At 43.9% G+C, this 22,859-nt stretch overlaps 1 protein-coding gene and 1 long non-coding RNA gene across 3 annotated transcripts in view; one reads left to right on the top strand and one right to left on the bottom strand.

Annotated features, from left to right (window-relative positions):
• Positions 1–10,809, top strand: part of HIC2 (HIC ZBTB transcriptional repressor 2) — a 52,551-nt gene extending 41,742 nt beyond the window's left edge. Inside the window, exon 5 of the mRNA XM_032127870.1 lies at positions 4,759–10,809. Within this exon, the coding sequence (XP_031983761.1) occupies positions 4,795–6,507 (1,713 nt within the window). The 5' untranslated portion in view covers positions 4,759–4,794 and the 3' untranslated portion in view covers positions 6,508–10,809. The remainder of the gene's footprint in view (positions 1–4,758) is intronic.
• A 3,157-nt stretch (positions 10,810–13,966) lies between these two features.
• On the bottom strand, positions 13,967–22,235 carry LOC116452939. 2 transcript variants are annotated; one of them, XR_004243632.1, is made up of 3 exons: positions 22,069–22,235; positions 20,037–20,202; positions 13,967–16,534 (listed from the first exon to the last, which is right to left on the bottom strand). It is a non-coding gene; the product is annotated as an uncharacterized LOC116452939 (long non-coding RNA). The 2 variants fall into 2 exon arrangements; XR_004243633.1 differs by lacking the exon at positions 13,967–16,534 and adding an exon at positions 18,487–19,016.
• Positions 22,236–22,859: the final 624 nt, after the last annotated feature.

The following is a 22,859-nucleotide window of genomic DNA, read 5'->3' as shown; positions in this document are numbered from 1 at the left end:
CAGGTGCTCGGTGTCTAGCCTTCTCATCCAGCCACAAATCCTCTACGTGAAATGAGTGATTCCTTAAATCTGTTTTTGATTGATTCTTTGCTTCACTGGTGTTGCTTCTTAAAAGGTAAACAATATTCATGTGCTGCAATCTATAACTCAGAGATGAAATCAAACAGCATCTACTGCCAGAGGTTGCTAAGATAACACATTTAGCATTCATTCAGCAATTACTTTTAGGAAGAGATTTAGTGATATTAAAGAGAATCAAACGGGCAGTGAATATGTAGATTTTATACTGTTGAAAGGGGTGAAGGGATTTCTCTTCTCTTCTGTTTAGCAATTTCATTTTCTGTGATGTCCAGAGTCTTTGTGCAAATTGAGAGAAAATGAATTTTTTCCTGCTGTGTAGTGAGAGCAGCACAGCTCCAGGAGCAGCCTGTGTATTGTGCACTACCTTGCTGCCCATGGGGTCACAGTGTGCCCGGGCTGGGCACAGCAGCTCGCAGTTACCCAGCTCCTGGGGCAATATTGCTTATTAAGATGCTTTTGGCTCTTAGCTTGTGAAGCTTTGTTTGATGTGTGGCATCTGCTTGCACCATTACTGTATTCTGTGATTTGTGCTCTGTACTTCTCATGTCTTTGCATGTGCTGTGTCTCAGTGTCATGGATATGGTGGAGGTAGTGGAGAGCCTTAGTCCTGTTTCATTCCCTCCTTGCATGGGAGTATTTGAGCAGGTTCACTGCTCTGAAAAATGTGTGTCTTGAATATGGGGTAACCAACCTGAATCTGGGAAAAGACCATCACTGCTGCTATTTGTCCAGAGCTTTCTGTAATTCTCTTTTAAATGCAAAGGGGTGAAATTTTGCACACCACATTTAATGAGTAAAGACTGTGGCCCCAGTGATACATCTATGTATTCTTGAGGTTTGGGGTTTGGGTTTTTTACTAGAAATGCATCTGAGCCTTTTCTGAGCCAGGGCTCCTCTGGAGTATGTTTTTTCTGTTTGGGTTTTTTTTTTTTTTTTTCAGAAAACAGAAAAGGAAGGGTTGTTAAAAATGATACCGAAATACAAGAAGTAGAAACCCACTGTGATTTTTTAGGGCTTTGTGGGGGTCGTGGTGATGTTATTCAAATGTTCCGGTTTGTTAAGAGACACTCCCTGCAAACGCATGGATACCAAGACCTTTCTAAGGCTGCACCTGCTATTTGTTTGGGCAGATAACTTTTATACAGGATTTGAACTCATAGTTGTCCTTAGTCCCCTACTTTCAGTTAGAAGTGAGATCCTAGGAATGCCATAAGTTAAGGAATAACGCCTGCTTCTCTTTTGCTAACAACTTTTCCAACACACCTTTCTTCCTCCACCTCTGAAACGCCTCACTGCCGAAGAGGGGTTTGTAACTGGCCACCTCTGGAAAATATCTGGACTGGATTTATTTTTGTTGAGGACTGCACAAGATACACAAGGCAGGTTGCCGTAAGACTTTTGTCAACAAAGGGACGTCAGTCAAAGGAGTGTTCTCTGAGTCATTCTCCTGTCCTGGTCAAAGCCCTTGGTGGGCAATTCTGACAAAATTTTAAACGCAGTGCTCTAAGCTTGGTGGAAGGTTTTGCTACCTTGATTCATTACATTCATTTTGTTGGGGTTGTTAAAGCCACGTTAGACTTCAGCTAACAAATTCAAATTTGATAGGCAATGTTACAGTGCTTACGCCTGACCACTGCTTTTAATTCTACTGAAGGTAATAGCCTACCTTATACATATGTCCTACTGAGCATGGATAGTTCTGTAAGATTTGACATGAGGGATAAATAGAGGTAATTTAAACAACTTGTACTATGCTAGTTTTTATGCTGCAGACATACTGAAGTTTAATAATAACATTATCTTCCTCATGAAGGTCAGTAGCAGAATTATATTTATAACTCTGTTTCCAGGGCTTTCTCTGCAGGCTCATTACCTGGTTTCAATATCATTTAAGGCAGAAAGAAAAAAAGAAAGTAAAACAAAAAAAGTAAAACACTAAAAATATTCTGCGTTAATAGCTGTTGCAAGCCTTAAGGCTTAGAACAACTCATATACAGCAATTTCTAGACCTCTGCTGTAAGTGCCACATCAATGGGAAATAAGCCCACTTTTACTTCAGTAACATTTTATTATTATTATTACTATTACTACTACTACTATTACTACTACCACTACTACTACTTTGTTTAGGAAGAAAACATTGGCTGTACCGTTTCCCTTCCTTTCCTATATTTGTCCTTTATGGAACACTTAAAAATCATACCCAGGGATTTTGTGTGATACATGCATGGCAAAGCACCAGTATGTTTGTAGTGAAAGTGTAGTAGTAAGCTGTTTCTTGCTATCTTGAGCAGGATGCATTTATATAGAGAGATGCTGTTAAGTTGCAAGCCATGTTTTTGTCCTCCCCTATCGATGTATCTCAGTGACCCAGAAGTAAGGGCTCTTATTTGGCCTGGCTAGATAAAAGTGGGTATTTTGTGCCTCTGTGCTGCTGCTTCTTCCCCTTAATCAGCAATTCTGGAAGCAAGCCACTAGAACCAGACACGCTGCCTCCGTGCTGCAACTTTGTTGTAACTAATTACATCAAATCTTGGTTTTAAAGTGCTCAGCACTGCTCAGAGGAGGTAGTCTCTGTCCTGTCCCATTTTTCTGATTCTGCAGGGTGAGTTTCTATTACAGATATGCTATAGGTGGAATTAGCACCATGGAAAGCCTGTATTTCCTCCTTTTGGCTGCTGCCCTTTCTAAAGCCACTGAGCTCTGGGAACAACACCCATGTGCACCAAGGCATTGTGGTGAATCCACCGTCTTCTTGGGTTCCCATCCATTGCTGAAACAAAATCAAACAGAAAAGCGGAGCAGTCTTTTTAGCTGTTGGTCAGGGTGATGAGCCAGAGGGATCTGTGTGGATGCTAAATTAGGTGCTGCTGCACTGAAGAGCCACCACAAAATTCCAGTAAAAGCATAAGCAAGCATCAGGCTGACCAGCAAAACAAGTGAAGAGCTGTGGACAAAGGGAGGCACCTGCTTGGCAGATTTGTTGGGAAAAGTACCAGGGTAGTCAGGCAACAGCGCTGGAGGAAATATTGCATTTGTTTACTTTTTGGTAGCTTTTTTTCATAAAGCAAAACTTTCCTGTTGTGCAGAAATGGATGATGTAAATTACCACCTTTCTGCCAAATGACATCTTTATCACCAAGTAGTAGGAATCTGGTTTGAGGGAAGCAATTTTTAATACTAGCAGCATCATTCCTTATTTCTTTTTGTTGTGTACCTGTATGTGGCACAGAGGGAAGATAATGCAGTCTAATGCTTCATCATTTGAACTCTGATGGGACACAGTGTGGTAGCGGGACTCACAAACAAAAAAATTACTCAATTAAGATTTTAAGAGAAGACTTAAGCTCTTCATTTCTCTGTATTTATGGCTTGCTTCTCCTTTGATAAGAGAAATGTTTCAGTAATATGATAAACTGGGAAAGGAAGAAAGGAAGTAGAAGGCTAAATGGGGGTTATTGTAAATTTAGTACTTAATTCCTACTCTTGTACCTCAGAAACTATTTTAAATCAGCTTTAACAGATAAATGCAAATAGTAGTTGGCACTTTCAAACAAACACACACAAAAAGAAAAACCAACAAGGAAAAATAAATTAAAATTAACCTTGGATTCCTGAATGCAGCCTCAGATTTAAATTTTGGTTTTTATGGATTGTAATATCTACCAAACATGCAACTGCAGTTAGTTCTGACATATCTCAAACTGGGTGTTTCCTACAGTCCATACTACTGGGAAGGCAAATATAAACATCTAAACTAAAATACATCATGACCACTGTTTATGAAATGCATGAATTTTATATGGAGGTAACCACAATTTTCCTTTCTTTACAGTATTTCAGGATAGACTGTGACTTGAGATATGTTACTTGACTCCATTAGTTTAAACAAAATTCTTTCAAAGTTAAAGACAGAACAAAATTAACTTGAGAAAACTGTTTCAGATTTGTGAAGACATTTGGTGACATTTAGCTAGCTCAGCATCCTGAATTTCAGCCAGTTGAGGGTTGATTCTAACCCTTCATGTCAATGGACTGGGATACGGACATTGCCAGGGGAGTGGTTTTTAAAGCAGCTTTTCATACTCTTAAGGAGGTTTCCCATTCACACCTCAGTGTGATTAATTCCATCTTCAGTGGATTTAGTTGCTACATGTCATTTTCTCAACCCCAGAGCAGCTGGGAGTTACACGATTTCAACATGTAACAGCCGAGAAACACACTACATGCTAAAGCAGGGAAGCTGCAGCTTATGCTAATTATTTTACATGCTCAGATATGCAAATGACAGTGAAGTAGATGCTTCTCTTTTCTTCCTCTTTTTCTCACTTCTCATCCTCCCTTGAAATCTATGTCAGGAGAGAACAGCTTTCCCCTGTACCTAACTATTGTTTTCATGCTGGTATCTTTTGAATAGTGATTCCAGCCAAAGACGATTGCTTTTGTAAAAAGATAATTACAAATCTGATTTTTGAAAGACTCGAATCAAGTCTTAACATGAGAAATATTTCTTTCTGTATTCCCTGCAGGATCACAGCTTGCAGGGCTCAATGTACTCAGATCTCCCTAGTCAGTGTCAAGCCTAACATAGACTGCACTGTGTTAAACCAGTCTATTAAATGTAACCTGTTCTAGTGGAAACAGCAAGCTCACACCTCTCATTCTCCTGTTTTGCAGGTGGTAAGGTGAAAGCGAGAGGAAGAGAAGGTGGAGATGGAACTGCCAAATCATGCCAAACAACTGCTACTGCAGCTGAACCAGCAACGAGCCAAAGGTTTCCTCTGTGATGTGATCATTGTGGTAGAAAATGCCCTGTTTCGTGCCCATAAGAACATCCTGGCAGCCAGCAGCATGTATTTCAAATCCCTTGTCCTGCATGACAACCTGATAAACTTAGACACGGACATGGTGAACCCCACTGTGTTCCGGCAGATCTTGGACTTTATTTATACTGGTAAGCTCTTAACGACTGACCAGCCTGGTGAACAGAACTTTAATGCTCTCCTCACCGCAGCAAGCTACCTCCAACTGCACGACCTGGCAGCTCTCTGCAGAAAGAAGCTGAAGCGGAACGGCAAGTCCTTTGCTAGCAAGGCTGGTGGCCTTGGTGTTGGGAGATCTGCCAGAAGTCAGAGACTTTCCACTGCTTCAGTCATCCAAGCTCGCTATTCAGGGTCAAATGAGGGGTTGAAGGGCTCACACTCAAAGGAGCTGTCAAAGGGAAAGCTCTCTGATGACGAGGTCTTCATTAGCAGCTCCAACCAAGAGAACTGTCACTCCTTAAGCAGGGGAGCTAGCAAGAACGGCGGTGGGGGCAGCAGTGCAAATGGGAGCACTGGTGACCAGGAGCTAGGCCTCGACCTGTCCAAAAAAAGCCCCTCGCTCCCTGTCACAGCCTCCCACGATGACACGCAGCACAGCGAAAGCCAGCACGGCTCTCCCCAATCTGCCTCAGCCCCTGCAGCCAACAGTGCCTCATCGTTTGACGAGTCTGGTGTCGGAGCCCCCCACAGCATGGCCGACAGCAGCGACCCCATGGAGATGGATCTGAGCGAGGAGTGCCACCACTCACTGACAGAGAGCAGCCAGCGCAAGGGCCTCCGGCACTCGTCCCGCAAGAAGGAGTGGATCAAGAAAGACAACGCCTTTGACCGAAAGGAAGGGGGCAAAGACAGGGACGAGGGTGAAGGGCTGCCCAATGGTATCCTGCTGGGGCCCTTGTCCAAGTCTGTGGAGAGGAGTCTGGCTGGGGCCTATGGGGCAGACCTGCCCTACCCATGTAAGGAAGAGGTGGAAAACGGTAAGGAGAACAGTGATGACAGCGGCCAGAGCGAGAGTGAGAGTGGCGGCCATACCAGTGCCAACTATGTCTACCGGCAGGAGGGATTTGAGCCAGTGGCCTATGGTGACAACCTGTATGTCTGTATCCCCTGTGGCAAAGGCTTCCCGAGCTCTGAGCAGCTCAATGCCCATGTGGAAACGCACACTGAGGAAGACCTTTACATCAAGGAGGAAGGCACATACGGCAGCAAGGATGAAGCCGAGGATTTGTCCAACCCCAATCAGTCCTACGCTGCGGAGTCCCGGCCCTTCAAGTGTTCCGTGTGTGAGAAGAGCTACAAGGATCCAGCCACGCTGCGGCAGCACGAGAAGACTCACTGGCTGACGCGGCCCTTCCCTTGCAACATCTGCGGCAAGATGTTCACACAGCGGGGCACCATGACACGGCACATGCGCAGCCACTTGGGGCTCAAGCCCTTTGCTTGCGAGGAATGTGGGATGCGCTTTACCCGGCAGTACCGACTAACAGAGCATATGCGTGTCCACTCAGGAGAAAAACCTTACGAATGTCAACTGTGTGGTGGGAAATTCACCCAGCAGCGCAATCTGATCAGCCACCTGCGAATGCATACCTCTCCCACATAAGCCAAAGACTCCAGAATGAGCTTCAAGCCCATCCGCAGTGATTTACCTTTCTGTAGACTTGCTGCTTAAAAAAAAAAGGAAAAAAGAAAAAAAAAAACAAACAAAAAAGGGGGCAACTCCCCATACTCTGTTCAGTCATGAGAGGCCTAAACAAATGTAGCTTTAACATTTAAAAAAAAAAGTTCCTTTTTTTTCCTTTTTTTAAAAAAAGAAAGGTCCACAGCCAAGCTGATGCATTTAGTCCCAGTCTCCCTTCAAATTTTGATGACCTGGCAAGAAATGCCTCTTCTTTTTGCACACATCGACTTCATTGCCATATTTCTTATCTGCAGCAGGTAGGGGTACCTTGGGGAACTTTCAGCCTCTGCTGGCTCCCCCTTCTCTGCCTCTTTCTGTGTTCCTGTCACTGTACTCACCTCCTCTCTTAAAACCAAACTCAGCAGGGGTATTTCTTGCCATTAAAAAGAAAATAGAGTAAACCTTTTCAGTGGCCTAAGTAGCTGTGAAATAATAGCATTCTCAAGTGCAGAAGCTGTGTCTGTGGACCATCTCACAGGGTTGGCAGCCTCTCCAGAGACTGTGGGAAAGCCACGGCAGTAGTGGAGCCCATCCCCGTCCCTTGGGGTGGCGATGGTGGGGGGAGCAGCTCCCAGGGCTGCACCAGCCCCAGTACTTCACTTAAAGAAAAGGCAAAGTCTCCCTTACCATCCCTCCCCATTTTGGTTTTGGTCTTTATCCTTGGCACACATAACCACGTGCCACCTTCTCCCATAAAACACGCAAACCTCTTTTGCCTTACCCATGACTGAACAGGGACTGGATGCCCTGGGAATTTCTTTCAGTGAGCAGGGGGTCGTCTTTACTTTTCTAGTAGTTTCGTATGAATATTCTTTGCTTAGAGGTACTTGTTTTATTAAAGGAAAAACCATTGTAACGTTTATGTGAATGTTTGAACTGGAAGGTCTGAGGTTAATTCTAGGGTGGGTGGGTGGGGAGGGGGTTTGATGTAGGCTGGACTTGCTACAAGTTCCATAGGTACTTTTTTATTATTTTTTTATTTTATTTTTTGTGTGTGTGTATGTTTTTAGCTTTCCTCCCTCACTAAAGAGCAAGTCTGTGTGGACAGACTTGTTACCTTTGCTACCTCTTGAATTCATGAGAACAATAAGATGGTTAGTGAAAGATTAGGCATTTTTTTTCTTTTATTGTAAGTAATTAAATGTATAAAAGTAGAAGCTAAATTAAAGTTAATGGATTTTTACCACCCCGTCCTTCCATCAAAAGTCAACTAGAGAAATGTTAAAGCAAAGCTTGGCCAAAGACAAAGCAAAAAATACACTGAGCTAGAGGCTGTGCTGGCTGCTTGGACTGGCTCAATTCGCAGTCTCTTGGCTGTCTGTAGTCACTTTTAGATAAAAGCAGAAAACTTCTCTGAGCTTTTTGGGCCCTTTCCAGCTTTGTTTATTGAGTCTGGATACTATGGGGAGGGGAAAATGTCCCCCTCATCTTCCACTTCCCCAGCACATCTGGGTCAGTCTGTAAACACCTGGCAGGACAGAGGGTGAGGGCATAGCAGCCTATAATTTACTAGAATCCAGAGTGCAATAAGGTGGGGGAGAGGAGGAGAAAGCAAACCAAAGTGTTTCATATCCTCCCTTTTAGACAATTTAACACACGCACACAAAAAAAAAAAAAAAAAAGAAAAAGAAACAAAATGTTCTTGCAACATCTGCATAAGACATCACAGCCAACAGCTGCTATTGGTTTAGGAGAGAAGACAGAGAACTTTGCCCACCGATTCTTGGCCCCCTTGACTTTGTTGGCGTGACCTTGTGGAAAGCTATGGCTTATTTCAAGCCTCCCGTGACTGTGGTGGTAAAAATTCACAGCCAGTAGAATCATCCCTTCTGAAATGACTAAGGTTTACACTTGCATTTTTTCATTTGTTGGTTTTTGGTGTTTCGTTTTTATTTTTCTTTTTCACTCAAACCAGTATAGTCTCTACACGTAAGTTTTACCAAACCTCACGTTTTGTCTTTTTTTTAAAAAAAAACAAACAATTTTTTAAAGTTTTGACCAAAAAAGAAAAAAGTGAGCATGTTTGACTAAAACAAAGAAATATAAGCTTCATTTTCTATTTTTTTGTTTTTGTTTTTGTTTTTTTAAGGAAGATTAGTCCATGAGAAGTTTTTGGGTCAATTGAATGAACTGAGGAAACTGGAATCCAGGCTCCAAGCAATAGACAACCCAAAGGCGCTGAGCCTTGGCCTGGTGTCACGTTACAGGGAACACTCGCCCCTCTCCAGCCGCTCCCGTGTGCTTCTCCCAGTGCCATTGTCCGCTTGCTCCCGGACGCCTGCGAGCCTTGGAGCGCGAGAGGGGTGCATGGACTTTAGGTTTTGTCTCATTGTGCTGAGACGCGCTGTTTTCTTTTCGGGGGTTAAGTGGGCTTTTAGCGTCTTTAGCACTTCCACAGTTTTGAATATATATTGACTTGTTTTCTCCTTGATTCCTTGTCAACTCCCCCTGAGAATGTCCCCAAAATAGTCTTTGGGGAGGACAGGGAAGGCCGTGCCATCCACCATGTTCTCAGAGCGAATTTGAGCAGAGCCCAGGGACAGCTGTGCAAGATGAGTTCCTCGGCACTTTCACCCCGCCTTTACCTCCCCTCCAGCCACCCGAGGCTGAGCTGACCCCGCTCCGGCTCCCCTTGGAGCCCCCCGGCCAAGGACCCACCTCCAAAGCAGGGTTTAGCTCCCTTAGCGAGGGCTCCGGCCAGGGATGAGCCCTGTCCGTGCTGCGGGGGTTGGATGCGGGTCTGCCCCATTCCCTCTGCCCTGCAGTGGCGCTGGGGACGTGGGCGGGAGCTGCCAGAAGCCACCTTGGGACAGCAGCTCTCGCTGGCACCGAGGGGGCCGAGCCGGGGAGCGGCCCCAATGCACGAGGCAGCACCAGCACGGAGCTCCCCAGCAGGCAAACCCCTGCTCCCCCTCTTTTAATTCCATTTTTACACGAGTGTGGGTGATGTAGCTTCTCGCCCCCCACCCCAGGCCCCCTCTTCATTTGCTTCTTAAGCCTTGAGAATTACGTTGAACTTTTAGGACCCAATGCTATTTTTAAAAAATTATTTTTTGGAGCATCTTTTTTTTTTTTTTTTTTTTTTTTTTTTTTTTTTTTTTATCCCCTCCCCAGCACTTAAACAGTACGACATAAAGTCTGTGTACAGCAAGAGTATTGTACAAAAGGAAATTATGTTCTTTTTTTCAAATAGCTGTGTAAAGTTGTGTTCCATAGATTGAGTATAAACAACATTTTCCAAATTGTGACAGTAATAATTAATAACTAATAATACTCAAAACTTCAGGGACTGTTTCAGGCCTGCTTGGGGCCTAAACACTCAACTGCATTTGTACGACATAGTATTGTATCAAACATTTTTCTGTATTTTAATGAGAAAGCAAAACACTAGTTTCATATTTAAGATTTTAAGAGTTTTAGGGTGGGGGGGAGGGAGTTGCATTTTTGTTTTTTTATTTTATTTTGATTTTTTTTTTTTAATACACAAAGAGCCTCAAGAGGAATAAAACAATTTAAAAGGAAACAAAAAAAAAAAAAAAAAGAAAAAAAAAGAAAAAAAAAAAAGAGGCCAGGCAGCTTAAGTATATGCTTTAGTCAGTTCCAGAATGTTTTCGGAATAACAGGAAAAAAAAGATAAAATAGCAAAAGTTGTATAAAAGAATAAAGAAGCTCATACCCAAATTCACAAAACTATTTTTTAAACCAAAGCACATTTGAATGAGTATGGAACCTCACTTGGCTCAGAAAAGTACTAATATATTTATCTCATTGTTTACATAAACTTTTACAGTTTCAGACCTCAACAGATCTAGGGGCCAGTCAAAATTAATCTTTGCTTTTTCCATTGGTTTGTCTCTGAAGGCTACGCAGTGTTCCCCAGCTTGGGAGGGGGATCTGTGTCCCAGCCTGCATTCCAGCACTGCTCGGGGAGGGTGGGGAGAGGGTGGGCAATTAGAAATATGGCATGTAGAAGTTTTTTTTCTTCAATCCATGAGAGATGTTGCTGGGAGTGAGACCCAAGCACTATTGTAGAGGCATTGCAGCCTCCCTCTTCCTCAGACGAGTCTGAGGGAACCAAGCGGGCAAAGGGAGATGCAAGAAGCTCTAGGGATAGAAAAGGATGTTGGAAGATGCTGGGAGCTGCTGTACCCAGCACCTCTCCTTAACTTTAGCCATGGGGAGCTGGGCTGTTCTCCAGTCCTTTACTGCAAAACTTCCAAAAAACAAATTCCTGGCAAAAAAACCCCAAAGGCCCAGCTCTGTGCACTTGGGGGTGTTAGCAGGAGCCACAAAGATCACAGAAGACACCAAAGAGCTATTGACACGCAGCTTCTGTGAGGCTTTGTGGCCGCTGCCGCGGCAGAGCACAGCCACTCCCGGCCCTGGCTGGGGCAGCGAGCGGCCGCCCCCTGTGCTGAGCTGGGGCTGGAGCTGTGCTCTCCGGGCCCTCTGAGCCCCATAATGAAACTGCTGGATTGATTCACTCCAGACCTTACAGTCCTGTGCAGAGCCCAAACAAAACTCCTATAGGCAGCCTAGGTGGAAACCTAAGCCGATCTGCATGGTAGAACAGTTTAAAGATGACCAGTGAAGATGGTTTGCTAAAATACCGCTAAAGCCAAAAATAAGAAGGTTTAAGAAAGCTCCCCGTCATTAGTCTTGACCCTTTGTAGCTTTTATTTTCTACACCAAAGCCACCTCAAACATTTGAGGGGGGGCTGATGGAAAATGAAATATTAATTTTGCCTGGTCTTAATATCTAACAAAGATGGTGCAAACACTATTTGACAGTGTTGTTTTTGTATCAATATGTATGTGCAGTAATGAATGTATTTATTTCTCAGATTCTGTATGCACAGTTTTGCAATGTAATTCAGAAAGTTGCAAACACAAAGATGTGTCCGCAGGGTCTTCTCTACAGGATTTCAAAAAAATGAAAAAAATATATTAAAAAAAAAGAAAAAAAAAGAAAAAAGGAATCTCAGAGACTCTCAGCATAGCCATAAACCATAACCTGTGAAGACAATACAAAGACTGGACTTTTGTAGCTTTGCATAGAAGAGGAATTTATGTTTTGCTGTATTTAAATGTTTCAATTTACAGTGTCACTCTTTTAAGATTCCTGTTTTGGTTTTTGTTTTTGTTTTCCTCTCTCTCTTGTGTGTGGAAAGCATTGTTTTTAAGCAGTGCAGGTTCAAAGTCTGGGTTAGCAGTATTTTACCATGTTGCTTCAGTTCTGAAAAGCAGGAGTATGGGTCTTGACCAGAGAAACATCCAGTGCACTTAAGTGAAACAACATTAAATCTGAGGTGACTGCTGGCAAAATCCAGAGAAGGTAGAAGTCACTTGAGGAATAGTTGTGTGCTTCCGATTGCAGCTTGTGACTTGAGACAAGTCTGTTGTCCTGCCTGAAGGACAGGATGTAGCTCCTTTTTAAAGTCCCCCGCATCACTCACTTACTGTTTACTGTGGTAGCAATAAGGATCTCAAAAGTGGGGAGTCGAGGCCTAGGATGGGCAGAGGAAGCTCTGTGCCAAACCCAACAGCCTCTGTGCCATATCATGATGGGCCTTGCAAACGATACTGAAGCATCAGGTTCCCCACAGCACGGGGCTCGAGCACCTGGGAAAAGCTGTGCTTTACAAAGCTTCTTGTTCCTGTATTGGTGGAGTCAGCACCTACTACAGCCTTACAAATCAGCATGAAGAAAGGATGTTTGCTGATTTCTGGATATTTGCCAAATTCTGAAACCTTTCCAATCGGCAGTGCTGGAGTTAAGGGAAAAGCAAATAAAGAAACAAAGAGACAAAACCTCCCTACGCTTTAAGTGGGTTTAAGAGGCTCTAGGTAGCAAACATTGAACTGTCCCCAGACAGCAGAAATGCTCATCATTGAGATGGCACGTTTGGATAAACATTTGTTTAACTAAGAATTTAAAATCTAAATGAACTCTGAGCTGTAATTCTGGAATAATTAAAGAGACTTTTGGCATTTTTTTTTAGTTTTTGTTTAAATAATTATTTGCTCAACATCAGTAAAGTCTCTCCATTTACTGTAAAATCCTTTCTTTCTATAAGCTTATTCTTGCAGTCCAGAATTGGCCATATTCTTGAAAAAGAAAATTTAGGGGTTGCTTTCAGTAGCCGAAAGTAACCTTTTGCAATGTTTTAAGTCCCATGATAGTTTATGGTCCCAATTTTAGTGCAGGAGACAAGCAGGCAAAAGGAAAAGCTGTTTCTCAGCTCTTTCCACTCCTCGTATTTTGCATTTTTTCAGAATAGGGTAAGGAATTTTACCTTTGATGATTTCCTGTTATAATCGCTAAATTTGCTTCTTTCCTTGCAAGAGGAAAAGATTTGGGAACTCTTGTGAGGCAGTTCCAGCTCTGCTGTAAGGTTCCTAGCTGGTCCTCCAAGTCAGGAAGACTCCTTTGTTTCAGCCCTGGTTCATCTTTCTGCCACATCAAAACTGCTGTTTATTCTGCTTTCCTTGTTTTAACTAACAACCTAAAGATCCTGAAACGTAAGTTTAGAGCTAGAAATGCATTTTTGTTCCATTGTCTCCTATTGCCACCATCTTCTTTCCTTGCTTCCCTAATTTCCTAAGCATTTTAAAGGCCAGTGTTGAACACACGGATCAGGGGGTCGGTGTTTCTGGAACAGAGCAGCCCCTGTGGCATGTGGTGGGGCAGGTCTAAACCACCACACTTGATGTGGCATCTGTTGGCAGTTAGGGACCCACTTCATAGCACTGCTTTCCCTGAGGAGTGGGGCTGGTTCAAACTTTCTCTGTCACAAGTTACCAATTGAAGCACTTCCAGCACAGCTGTTCCTCTAACCTTCCACAGGACTTTTGACTGGCTGGGGATAACTTTTCTATGAGGAGAGGATCTTGTTCTGGCTGGCTGGATATTTTTCCCCATTTTATTTTAATATGTTAAATACAACTGAAAAAAGGATGTTGTATCACCCCTTTTGTTTTTTGTTTTTTGTTTTTTTTTCATTTTAAGCCTTAACTATCAGTCAGTCTGGAAGCCCTGGATGTTTCCTGGGGAGGGGGAAAGGAGGAGAGGTCAAGGGAAAGGCCGACATTCCTGCTGCAATGTTCTGTTCATTTCCTTCAAGAGCTTGAATTCAGGTCAGAGCCACACATAGTTGTGGCTTCAACTCAAGTGTCATATAAAAAGATACAGAAATTATAATATGATCTCAGCATTCAGAAATTTGCAGTCTTAATGTACAGTGATGAGAAACTGTTATTTTATGATCTTTTCATTAAAAGCTTGATTGAAAAATTACATCTCTTGCTCTAGAGTTCACCTTGTTCCTATAGCTGACTCTCCATGTTTTCTCTTCATTTATTCTTGCCCAGGGATCTGAACCAGCTACTTCACAAAGAGACTCCCCCACATACACAGCCTAAAAAAGGCACTCACAACCTCACATTTTATGCATCTCTGCACTTGGGTCATAAACCAAAATCTGACACTTGTTAGAATATAAGAAAGGATGAATTGCATGGGCCAGGCAGGGATACAGTAACCACGCAGGCAATGGACAATAGACCAATCATAATTTCACTTCTTTTGTTGTCACCTGAGCAAGATGAGGCTGATTTTGAAAAGCTACCCCTGCTTTGTCCTAACCACAGTTTGAAAGCAGTGTTTGTCAGAGACAGTTGATGATAGGTGGACCTGCCAATCCATAAATCCCTCCAGTCTGTTTGGGCTCTAAGTGTAACTCTGAGGAGCAGCGAGGAATCTGAGGCAGAAAAGTTTCCTAAAAGAAATTACAGTTCTCCACCCACCTACGGTGCAGGTAAAAAGGGTAAATGCTTCCAGGGAAGATGAATGTAATTGATGACAAAAGCACCCACTGTAGATTTCAACTCCTCCAATGTTAAAATTCGGACATTTTTCCTTGGGAAGGTTAAGTGTGACCCTAGCAAAATTAATTCACATTTCCTGAGCCTGGTTCTAAATGGTATTTTTTCTGGTTCCCAGGCCAGTTTTTTGGATCTAAGAATTCTTTAATAAAATACCTATTTAATTGAAACAAATGAAGCATCTTCACTATACTGCAAGAGCCAAGCTTAGTATTTTGCAGCACTTTCTTTGTAACACTACTCATCACCTCAGTTGTGCCGTTTCTCCCAGAGCCTGGTAGAATGCTGTAATATGCAGCAGTATAACCCTGGTGTTGAATTCATATGGTTCATTTTTTTCTTTAAACACAATGCTGACTATATTTTAAAGTGACTGAATGAAGGAGCTTCAAGTTTAGTCAGTTTTCTGACAGGTTGCAAAGTCAGCAGCACTGGCAAGAAAATCATTTTTCTTTGTCCTTGGAGATGTGTTTTACCCAGCAAGGTTAAAGAGAAGGACAAAAATGAACAGAAAAACAGATGAAGAGCTACAGAAAACCAGAGGCTGTTTTTCTCGGATGTGGTAATGAGCCTGCACTCTTTTCCCAGCTACCAGTGACTTTTCCTATTTTTTCCCCTTTTATTTCTAATTTCTTCTGGAAGTTTTTGCTTCCTGGCACCCATTTCTCTGTGGCATAAGTGGTTTCCAGCATAGTTAAAAGATTGCATGTTCTATTTTACTTTCTTTGCCGTGGTCAGCTCCTTTTCATCTCATAAGATCCTGTAACAACTATACAAAACTCTTCACATAGCAACTCCCAACTGAAATGCAGCTGCCTCTGTGGTGGAACACTGAAATATGTAAAACTGAAGAGCAGAGTGCAGGATGTAAAGGATACCAGATACGTCTGGAATGCCTGGGAATTTGTACTTTCTTCCCTCTGCTTTCATTACCCCCATTTATTGGTAGGACTTCTTTTCTCCCAAACCCACACTCGCTTGCTTCCTCTCCACTACCCTTCTTCCTCTTGAAGAGCAGACATTGGGTCAAACCTTTGAATGATAGGTTTGGTTTTTGTTTTCTTGCAGGAAATATTTCACCAAAATTGGAACTTTTCCATGGGAACAATTTTTTTTTAAATGAAATTTTGTTTGAGCCACTGTTGAGGTCCCATTTGGACTCTGCTGAGTAGATGCAGATGGAGAATGTTTGTTTCATAAGAATGACCATGACTGATGCCACATTAAGAAGTTAAAAAGGAAGGACAATTTTTTAATAAAGAATTATTTCAAGTCAGTGAAAGCCAAAAGACTAGCATGTCACTTTGCAAATTACTTCTAAAATATGCCTTCATCCTGTTTTGTACTGAGCATAAACTGAAGCACTGGAGACTTCATCTGCAAGTAATGCTACATTTTCAAAAGGCCTAAGAATGCTGAAGCAGTAACCAACTATTAATTTTGGGTATCTATCTGGGTTTTGTTTGTCTGGATATCTTACAAAGTTGTCCAGGTTTCAGCAAATTGATTTTGTGTGCACTTGTGCAAAGCCTGCTGTTGTACCAAGTTTAGTGTGACCTGGCTTAAATCAGTAATAGCTAAAGCAGGTGCACTTGCCACAGCAAAATGCATTGTTCTTTGTCTTGTTCTTTTCTTGTGCCGTGGGAGCCAGGTCCTGCAGCCCCCTGTAAGCTGCATCTCGAGAATCAAACTGGATCTCCTACAGGAGAGATAGGCTGCTCTCAGTAGAACCTTAAGTCCCTCACTCCTTCCAAGGGGTGTGTTTATTTTGTTCAGCTCCCAACTCAGAACTATAAATACTCCAAAGTTTGCTATTTGGACCAAAATTGCTTCCCTCTGCATCTCCTCTGGGCACTGCTCTTGCCTAATTCTGCCATTTCTTCCCCACTACAGGTCGCCATATCACATCTTCCTTCTTTCCTTCCCTTCATCGCTTGGTAGCAGTGATCAATTTTGGGTTTGCTTTTTTCCCCTGTAGTTGTGCTGTCTTAGTGATGAACACTGGTTGGAAGCTGCTGCAGAGCAAGGTTTGGATCCATATGTTTCAGCTCAGTAGCTGAGCCAGCTGTAAGAAAGCACAATCTCCCTGCAGTTACAGCACATCCATAGCTCCAACACTGCAGAGTGAAAAACATTCATCATACTGTCTTCTGCTGTTCCAGGTGCTAAGAAGAGAGGCCAATGTAGCTGGCATGTATCAGCCCAGGAGGTGATTCATGGTCCTGCCTACTTCCTTTGCTTCTGCCTTCTCACATTTTGCCCCTTAGTTTTTAGTGAGGAGAGGAGAGGTTGCAGGGCTCTCTCAGCAGACGAGGGTAATTTTTTTGATAATTTGGCTCTGAAGCAAAGGCCTAATTTTCCCTCTCTGCTCTTGTACACAATTCTCTCCTTCTTGTACACAATAATTAGTTTTAAAAAACCAGACAGAATCCCACACCCCTTGCCTCTGGATCCAGACTCAGCCGGTTCCTTTACTTTTCGTTAGAGATTTTGAATTTGATAAAAATCAAGAACTCTTCCAGAAGCCATGCTTGAAGCAAGCAGCATTTTAGGCTAGTAAAATCAGGACATAGCTTTCCCTTGATTTCAGAGGACAGCAGTGGCAGAGCAGATTCTAGCTGTAAGATCTTTTGGTCAGCCTCCCTTCACAGTCCCCAGGCAGGCACTGGGGATTCAGATGCAGGAACCTGGCCAGACGACATAACCACATCCCCTGGCTCTGGCTGTGCAGGGAGCACTTTATGAGCACTAGGCAGAACTGAGCTTCACACCTGGGTAGATGCTTCTCTGTAGCCCTACAGAGCTCTGTGCCTTTGCAGTAACATGCCCAGCCATTCAAACACCAGCTGGGACTGGCCAAACAGATCTGACTGCAGGACAGTGGTGAGGGCAGCATCACCAGATGCCAGTTATCAGCCTCCCAAGCATCTGTAAAACGTGCAGAACTAAACTCTGGGTTTCTAGCCTTGTCACCAGAGGCTCTCGTTATCCCCATCACCGGGCAGCAGCCTCCTGCCAAGTCCAGCTGGTCCCCTTGCCACAATAGCAGCCAAAGGCCAGCCAGAGAAGATTGCACAACCAGGCCTTGATCTGTATTTTCCACTGCTCAGCCAGAAAACCCCTCCTTTTTTCCAGCACAGCTGTTTTCCATCTCTGCTCAGGAAACATGCCCTGGTTTTGATTCCTGGTCTTGCTTTATGAAGCAATCATGGGCAGGCTGTCTAGGTGGAATGGGTCACAAAGTGGTGGTGGGATAACTCTGGATTCTGAACGCCAACACAGAACAAAGGGGAGCTTTGCCAAGGCTCAGGTGAGCCTGGGGTCAGCACACAGACAGGCTACTGACGTAAGCACGAACGCAGGGTTTTCTTTCTCTGGGCTGTGGTGTTTGAAATCCCCCCTCCCTTTTCCTCTCCTGCCTGCTTGCCACAGCCTTTTCCTGGTTAGACCCATATTTCAGTAACAACAGCGGGTGTATGGGTGATGGTGTCACTGTTTTGCTACATCTTACTCACACTGAACTCCTAGACCAAGGTGGCTGTTGTTTGTAAGCCGCCAGCCTTGTACAGCTCGGTTAATAAGCTGCCAGTTTGTCCCCTTCTAGGCATTTTGGGTGACAGTATCACAACACGCAGCTGCAGCTTGGTAATGGTAGCCCTGCTGTTGAAGACACTTTAGCCCACGGTGCACACAGAGAGTGGTGGGGCGGCAGACAGTGGCTGGAAACCCAGGATGAAGTGCAGACCCGGATGTGGTCCACTCAGGAACACCAGCAGCCAGAAACACCCTGGCATTGCACTTCTTGGCTCTCTCCCCAAGACATGGGAAATTAGCCAGCTCCCTGGCCATATCGACCTGGAAATTAGCTAGCTTCCTCAAGGGTTAAGGCATTAATGTTAACACCATCTATATTAACTAAAAATAATATGTGTGCAAAACCATCTGAGTTACAGCTGTTACAGGAGTCCTACCTTGCCTTTTCTGAGTCCTTCACATGTGAAGTGTGGTCCTGTAGAGCAAAGGCCTATAAAGTGTCTTTTAGGCTGAAAGGGGTAGAAGGGGAAGTTACAATGGACTGACCTGGAGCTCACACAGAGGTGCTTCAGAACAGACTTTGTGATCACCAAGGGCAGAACAAATGATGGAGGAGGCTGATCACTTTTTCTTTTTTTTAATTTATTTTTTCCATGAAGGGTTGAGCTAACAACCAGCTGGGCACTGTCATCGAACGGCCTGTCTGTGCCTCTAGGTAGAGGAAACACGGAAAAAGAGAAGGGAAACAGAGTTCCTCCTCTGTTTCTTTTATAAATTTACATTGATCAGTTCCTGGCCACTGTAACTGGTTTAAGAGTGTCCACACAAAGGACTTATTCCCATAAGAGGAAGGATTCAAAAATCACTGAACTGAATCCTTGCTGCCATCACACGAGCCACAGGCTGCAGGAGCAGCAGCAGTTGACACAGGCAGCAACTTGGGAATCTTCTGCTGTAGCTACTTCTTTGCTTTTCAGTGGGAATCTGTCCCAGGACTGGGGGTGCAGTGGGAACTGGAGGAGGGGAAGGAAAGCAAACAGGCTCAGAGATCTCTAGCAGTGCATTGCAGACCTACCAGCTGGCTCTTCCAGTCTCAGAACTCACACAAGACCATGCAATAGCAGTGTAGGATGTGTACAAACGCTGGCAGGAGGGAGAATTGTCAGCTCTTGGTGTAAGCTCTGCCCTAGCCTGGCTGCACAGCACAGTGGTGAGGTGTGTATCTGCCAGGGCTTGTCACACACTCACAGTGCACTCTACCCCTCCTGACAAGGGGTGTGAGGTTCCTCCTGTCCTTTGCAGTATATGTGTACACACAACACAGTCTGTGAGCATCTTATCCTGCCTCCTCCCTTTGAAAGCAAAGGTCAGAGGGATCTCCATTATTTTAAAGAGCATTTAACTTAAACTTCTGAGCTCCTCACAAGATGGGTACCATTTAAACCACCTGACCATCGTGAATCCTTTCTACAGAGGCGTATTGACTTCCCTTGATTCAACTGGAATGCCCACCTGCTCTCATTACACTTTTGCCCTGCACAGTACAGTTCTACAAGCTGGCATACTACAGAAGACCTCTGACTACAAAGTCCAGACCGGTTCCTGGTCCACAGCAAAACGGTAATACAAGTAAAACAACAATTTGCAGATAGAAAGGTAGCCCAATAGTGGTTCATGCAGTCTGTGGATCACATCATTCCAGCAGCATGGCCCTTTCACACCCTTAGGAACCAGTGAAGCAACATTCTTGAGCAACAAAGGGAAGCATGACACAGTGGCACATAAAATGAACTTGTTAAACTTCTTCCACTGCCATATTCTTTCTGCTGGGCCCTGATTTAACCTTATCTCCAATGCAGTACCTTGTATTTACCTTCATCCCCATTCATTTTTACAGTGTAATTTTCTTTTGCATGAAGCACAATTAAAGAAGCTTAGGGAAAATAAAGACTTGCTTTGTTTTGATGCCAAAGCTAAATGTTTTTCTTTTTTTCCCTTTTCAGTTTTTCTAGTCTAAACAAGAGATGACATACCTTTTGAAAAGCAGCTTTCCTGAGGTGGCTCGTGCCCTGAAAACATATACAACTGGAAGTTCCAGTGCTCCAGAGCAGCTGTAGAAGATCAGTCTGTAGATGTTTTTACTGCCCTTGGGTAGCTAGAAGAAGGGCTGGATTCCATGCTCTATGGCTTCAGTCTTCCCTAGAAATGGCAATACATGAAAGCATCAGCATCTCAAACAGCCTTCCTCAACATCCCAGTAGAGTTGACTCTGCTGAGATATTCAGAGAGGTGATGCTTTAACAACCTGATCTCAAATCATACAGTATAGCAGTAAAGGTAAGAGATCTCTTAATACTGCAAGAAGTACTAAGCAAAGCACAAAGCTTCTCCAATGCTTCTGAACAAACAGATCTATTTCTAAAAGTTTCTGTAGTGGCTGGTTCTACCTGCCTCATTAAGCCTGGAGAAAGGACAGAATTAAAGTGCATTTCTTTTATATGAAGCAAAACAAGGCACTGTCAGCTGCTGGAGAGCAGTAAGTTCTTCAGACAGCCTCTAGATGCTTGAAGGGAGGATCTGTGAACACATACAAAAATATTTGCGAGAAAACAAGAAGCCTGTTACAAAACCAGAGAGGTTTAATTTGTGCTGCCATTTAAAGAAGGCCTCTTCTGAGCAAAATTAAGTAGCATCCCATCTATACCATGACTGCCTGTGTCACTTTAAGCTGATGGAATCAAACATGGGAGTGAAACCATGCAGTAGGAGGGAGTCTTTGATCATTCATTTAGCCTATTGTTCTTTGGTACCTGGTACAGCCAAAACACTCCATCAGGCAGCCAAGGGAATGGCTGTTTTAGAAGTGTGCATAGCAATAAGGAGAGTTAGCAAAGCCATGTCAGGTAGCTCTAGTCCTTATCAAATTGAGTTCTGAAAATCTGCAAAGATGGGGCTTTCATACACTTGCTGGCCTACCTGTTCCAGTGCTTAACCCACTCCAGTGTGAAGCCCTTTTCTGTAGGTTGAGGAGTTTGTCTAAAATGCCACCATTACATTTTCCTCCCTAACCTGATGTGTGGAGGCTCCATCAGGAAAATCTCCCAGTCACAGCTCTTCAAAGGGAATCCGCAATGCAATTATGCATAGGCACACAGGCTGGAGGGGCCCAGGGGTCTGGAGACAACAAAAGGCAGGGGAACTGGCTGGGCCTTGTCTTTGTCTCTCAAGGCCTGTGCCCAGTGCACGGCCAACCATGTATGCCGTGGACATTAGATAATGGTCTGAAAAAGCCTTCCTTCTAGAGGTATCCTGGTCTCTGCTGCTATGCAGCCAACCACCTCTTCCTCTTCTTTAGCTTTGTGACCCTGGAACCATGAACAAGCCCCATGTAAGAGCTGCTAGGAGCAGTCATCCTCTTGTTCAGGTCTCCAGCTTGTTGTGGCATGGCTTTGTGCAATGCTGAAGGCAGAAGCAGGGCACAGATGCTGAGCAGTAGGTGTGGTATGGCACAGAGTGAAGAGAGGGCCTGAGGAGAGTCATAATGCTGAAGAGCAAGGGTTGCCCCTCTTTACCTCTTGGGCAAACAGAGTATTAATGACTTCATGTGCTTTTACAATTTAAGGTACAGGGAAATCCATATTTAGAAAGTGGCAATAGGAAGAATTCAGCTAGCGCCATCATATCTGCATCCACTCTGCCTTAAAGAGTACAGGGGGCCTTGCTTTCCTCTGACAAAAGGTTAGTGACTGGACTTGTATTAAGTTTATTCTCCTGGCTTTGAAAGGCTTAGTTATAGTAGGGCTGAGAGCCAAATGCAACTCTGTCTTGAGCTGCTCCTTCTTCCCCCCCCCACTAAAGAATGATCTTCAAGCTCTGGACCCTCATCTCCACCCAAAATGACTGCCCTGATTTTGTTGTTTCCTTTTAAATCACTCCTAAGCTAGGCTTTTGTTTGCCAAGTTTTCAGCCTGGAGCAAATTTTTGCAGCTGAATTATAACCTCCTCTGCTTCCATTTGAAAAAGAGGTGTTTTTCTGGATATGCTGCTGTCCCACCCATTACTCACCTTGCTGGGAGGCAGGGGAGATGACAATCTTTTTAAATACCAGCATCTGAAAGTTCAGTGACAGGCATGGGCACACATCTGGTTAAAGCATTTCCCTCATATCTTGGCTCAAAATCCTTGGCTGAGACATCTCATAGCAGTAGATGTGTCCAGGGAGCTGAGAGGGAGGGAACAAAGGACACAGAGTGGTTAGGTTTCTCAGAAAGGGAATGGCTGTGGGCTGGAATATAAAGAAATGCCAGGACCAGAGAGTCTGCTCTCTCAGCACATTACAGGGTTTGGCTCTCCTGGGCAGTGTGATGCTCACCCACACTTGAGAAGGCTCCTCTAAAGCACAGGCTGCAGAAAGCAGGAGACTGCTGAAGCCAGTGCCTTCCTCTGAAGGGCCAAATGAGAGATGGTCTGAACAGGTGCTATGACCTGGAGGCTTGGAAGGGAGGGAGACTTGGAAACTTCTTTTCCTCAGCAATTTTGGTTTCCCAACTTACAACTCGGTGAAAGCCTGAAAATCCCTGCTCATCTGCTAGTGAATTGCCAAAGCTGATCCTGAAACCAGGAAGGTTCTGGAGAAGATGTTTTAAAGCAAAAAACTTCATCTCCCCAACTGCCTGCTTTACCAGTGGGACCCATTTCCTCTTGCTTACTCACAGCATGCCTAAAAATGTTATCTGTGGTCTGTGACAGGGTGTGGGAGGGTGCAAATAAGAAGGGAATAAGACATATTTGGTGGGGAATTCCCTATGGATGTATTAGATCAGGATTTAAAGTCTTTTACTGGATTAGAAAGGTTT

This window comes from Corvus moneduloides, chromosome 18 (genome assembly GCF_009650955.1).
Source record: "Corvus moneduloides isolate bCorMon1 chromosome 18, bCorMon1.pri, whole genome shotgun sequence".
Lineage (NCBI taxonomy): Eukaryota > Metazoa > Chordata > Aves > Passeriformes > Corvidae > Corvus > Corvus moneduloides.
The sequence above is the reverse complement of the archived record's forward strand: the minus strand, read 5'-3'. Positions and strand labels throughout refer to the sequence as shown.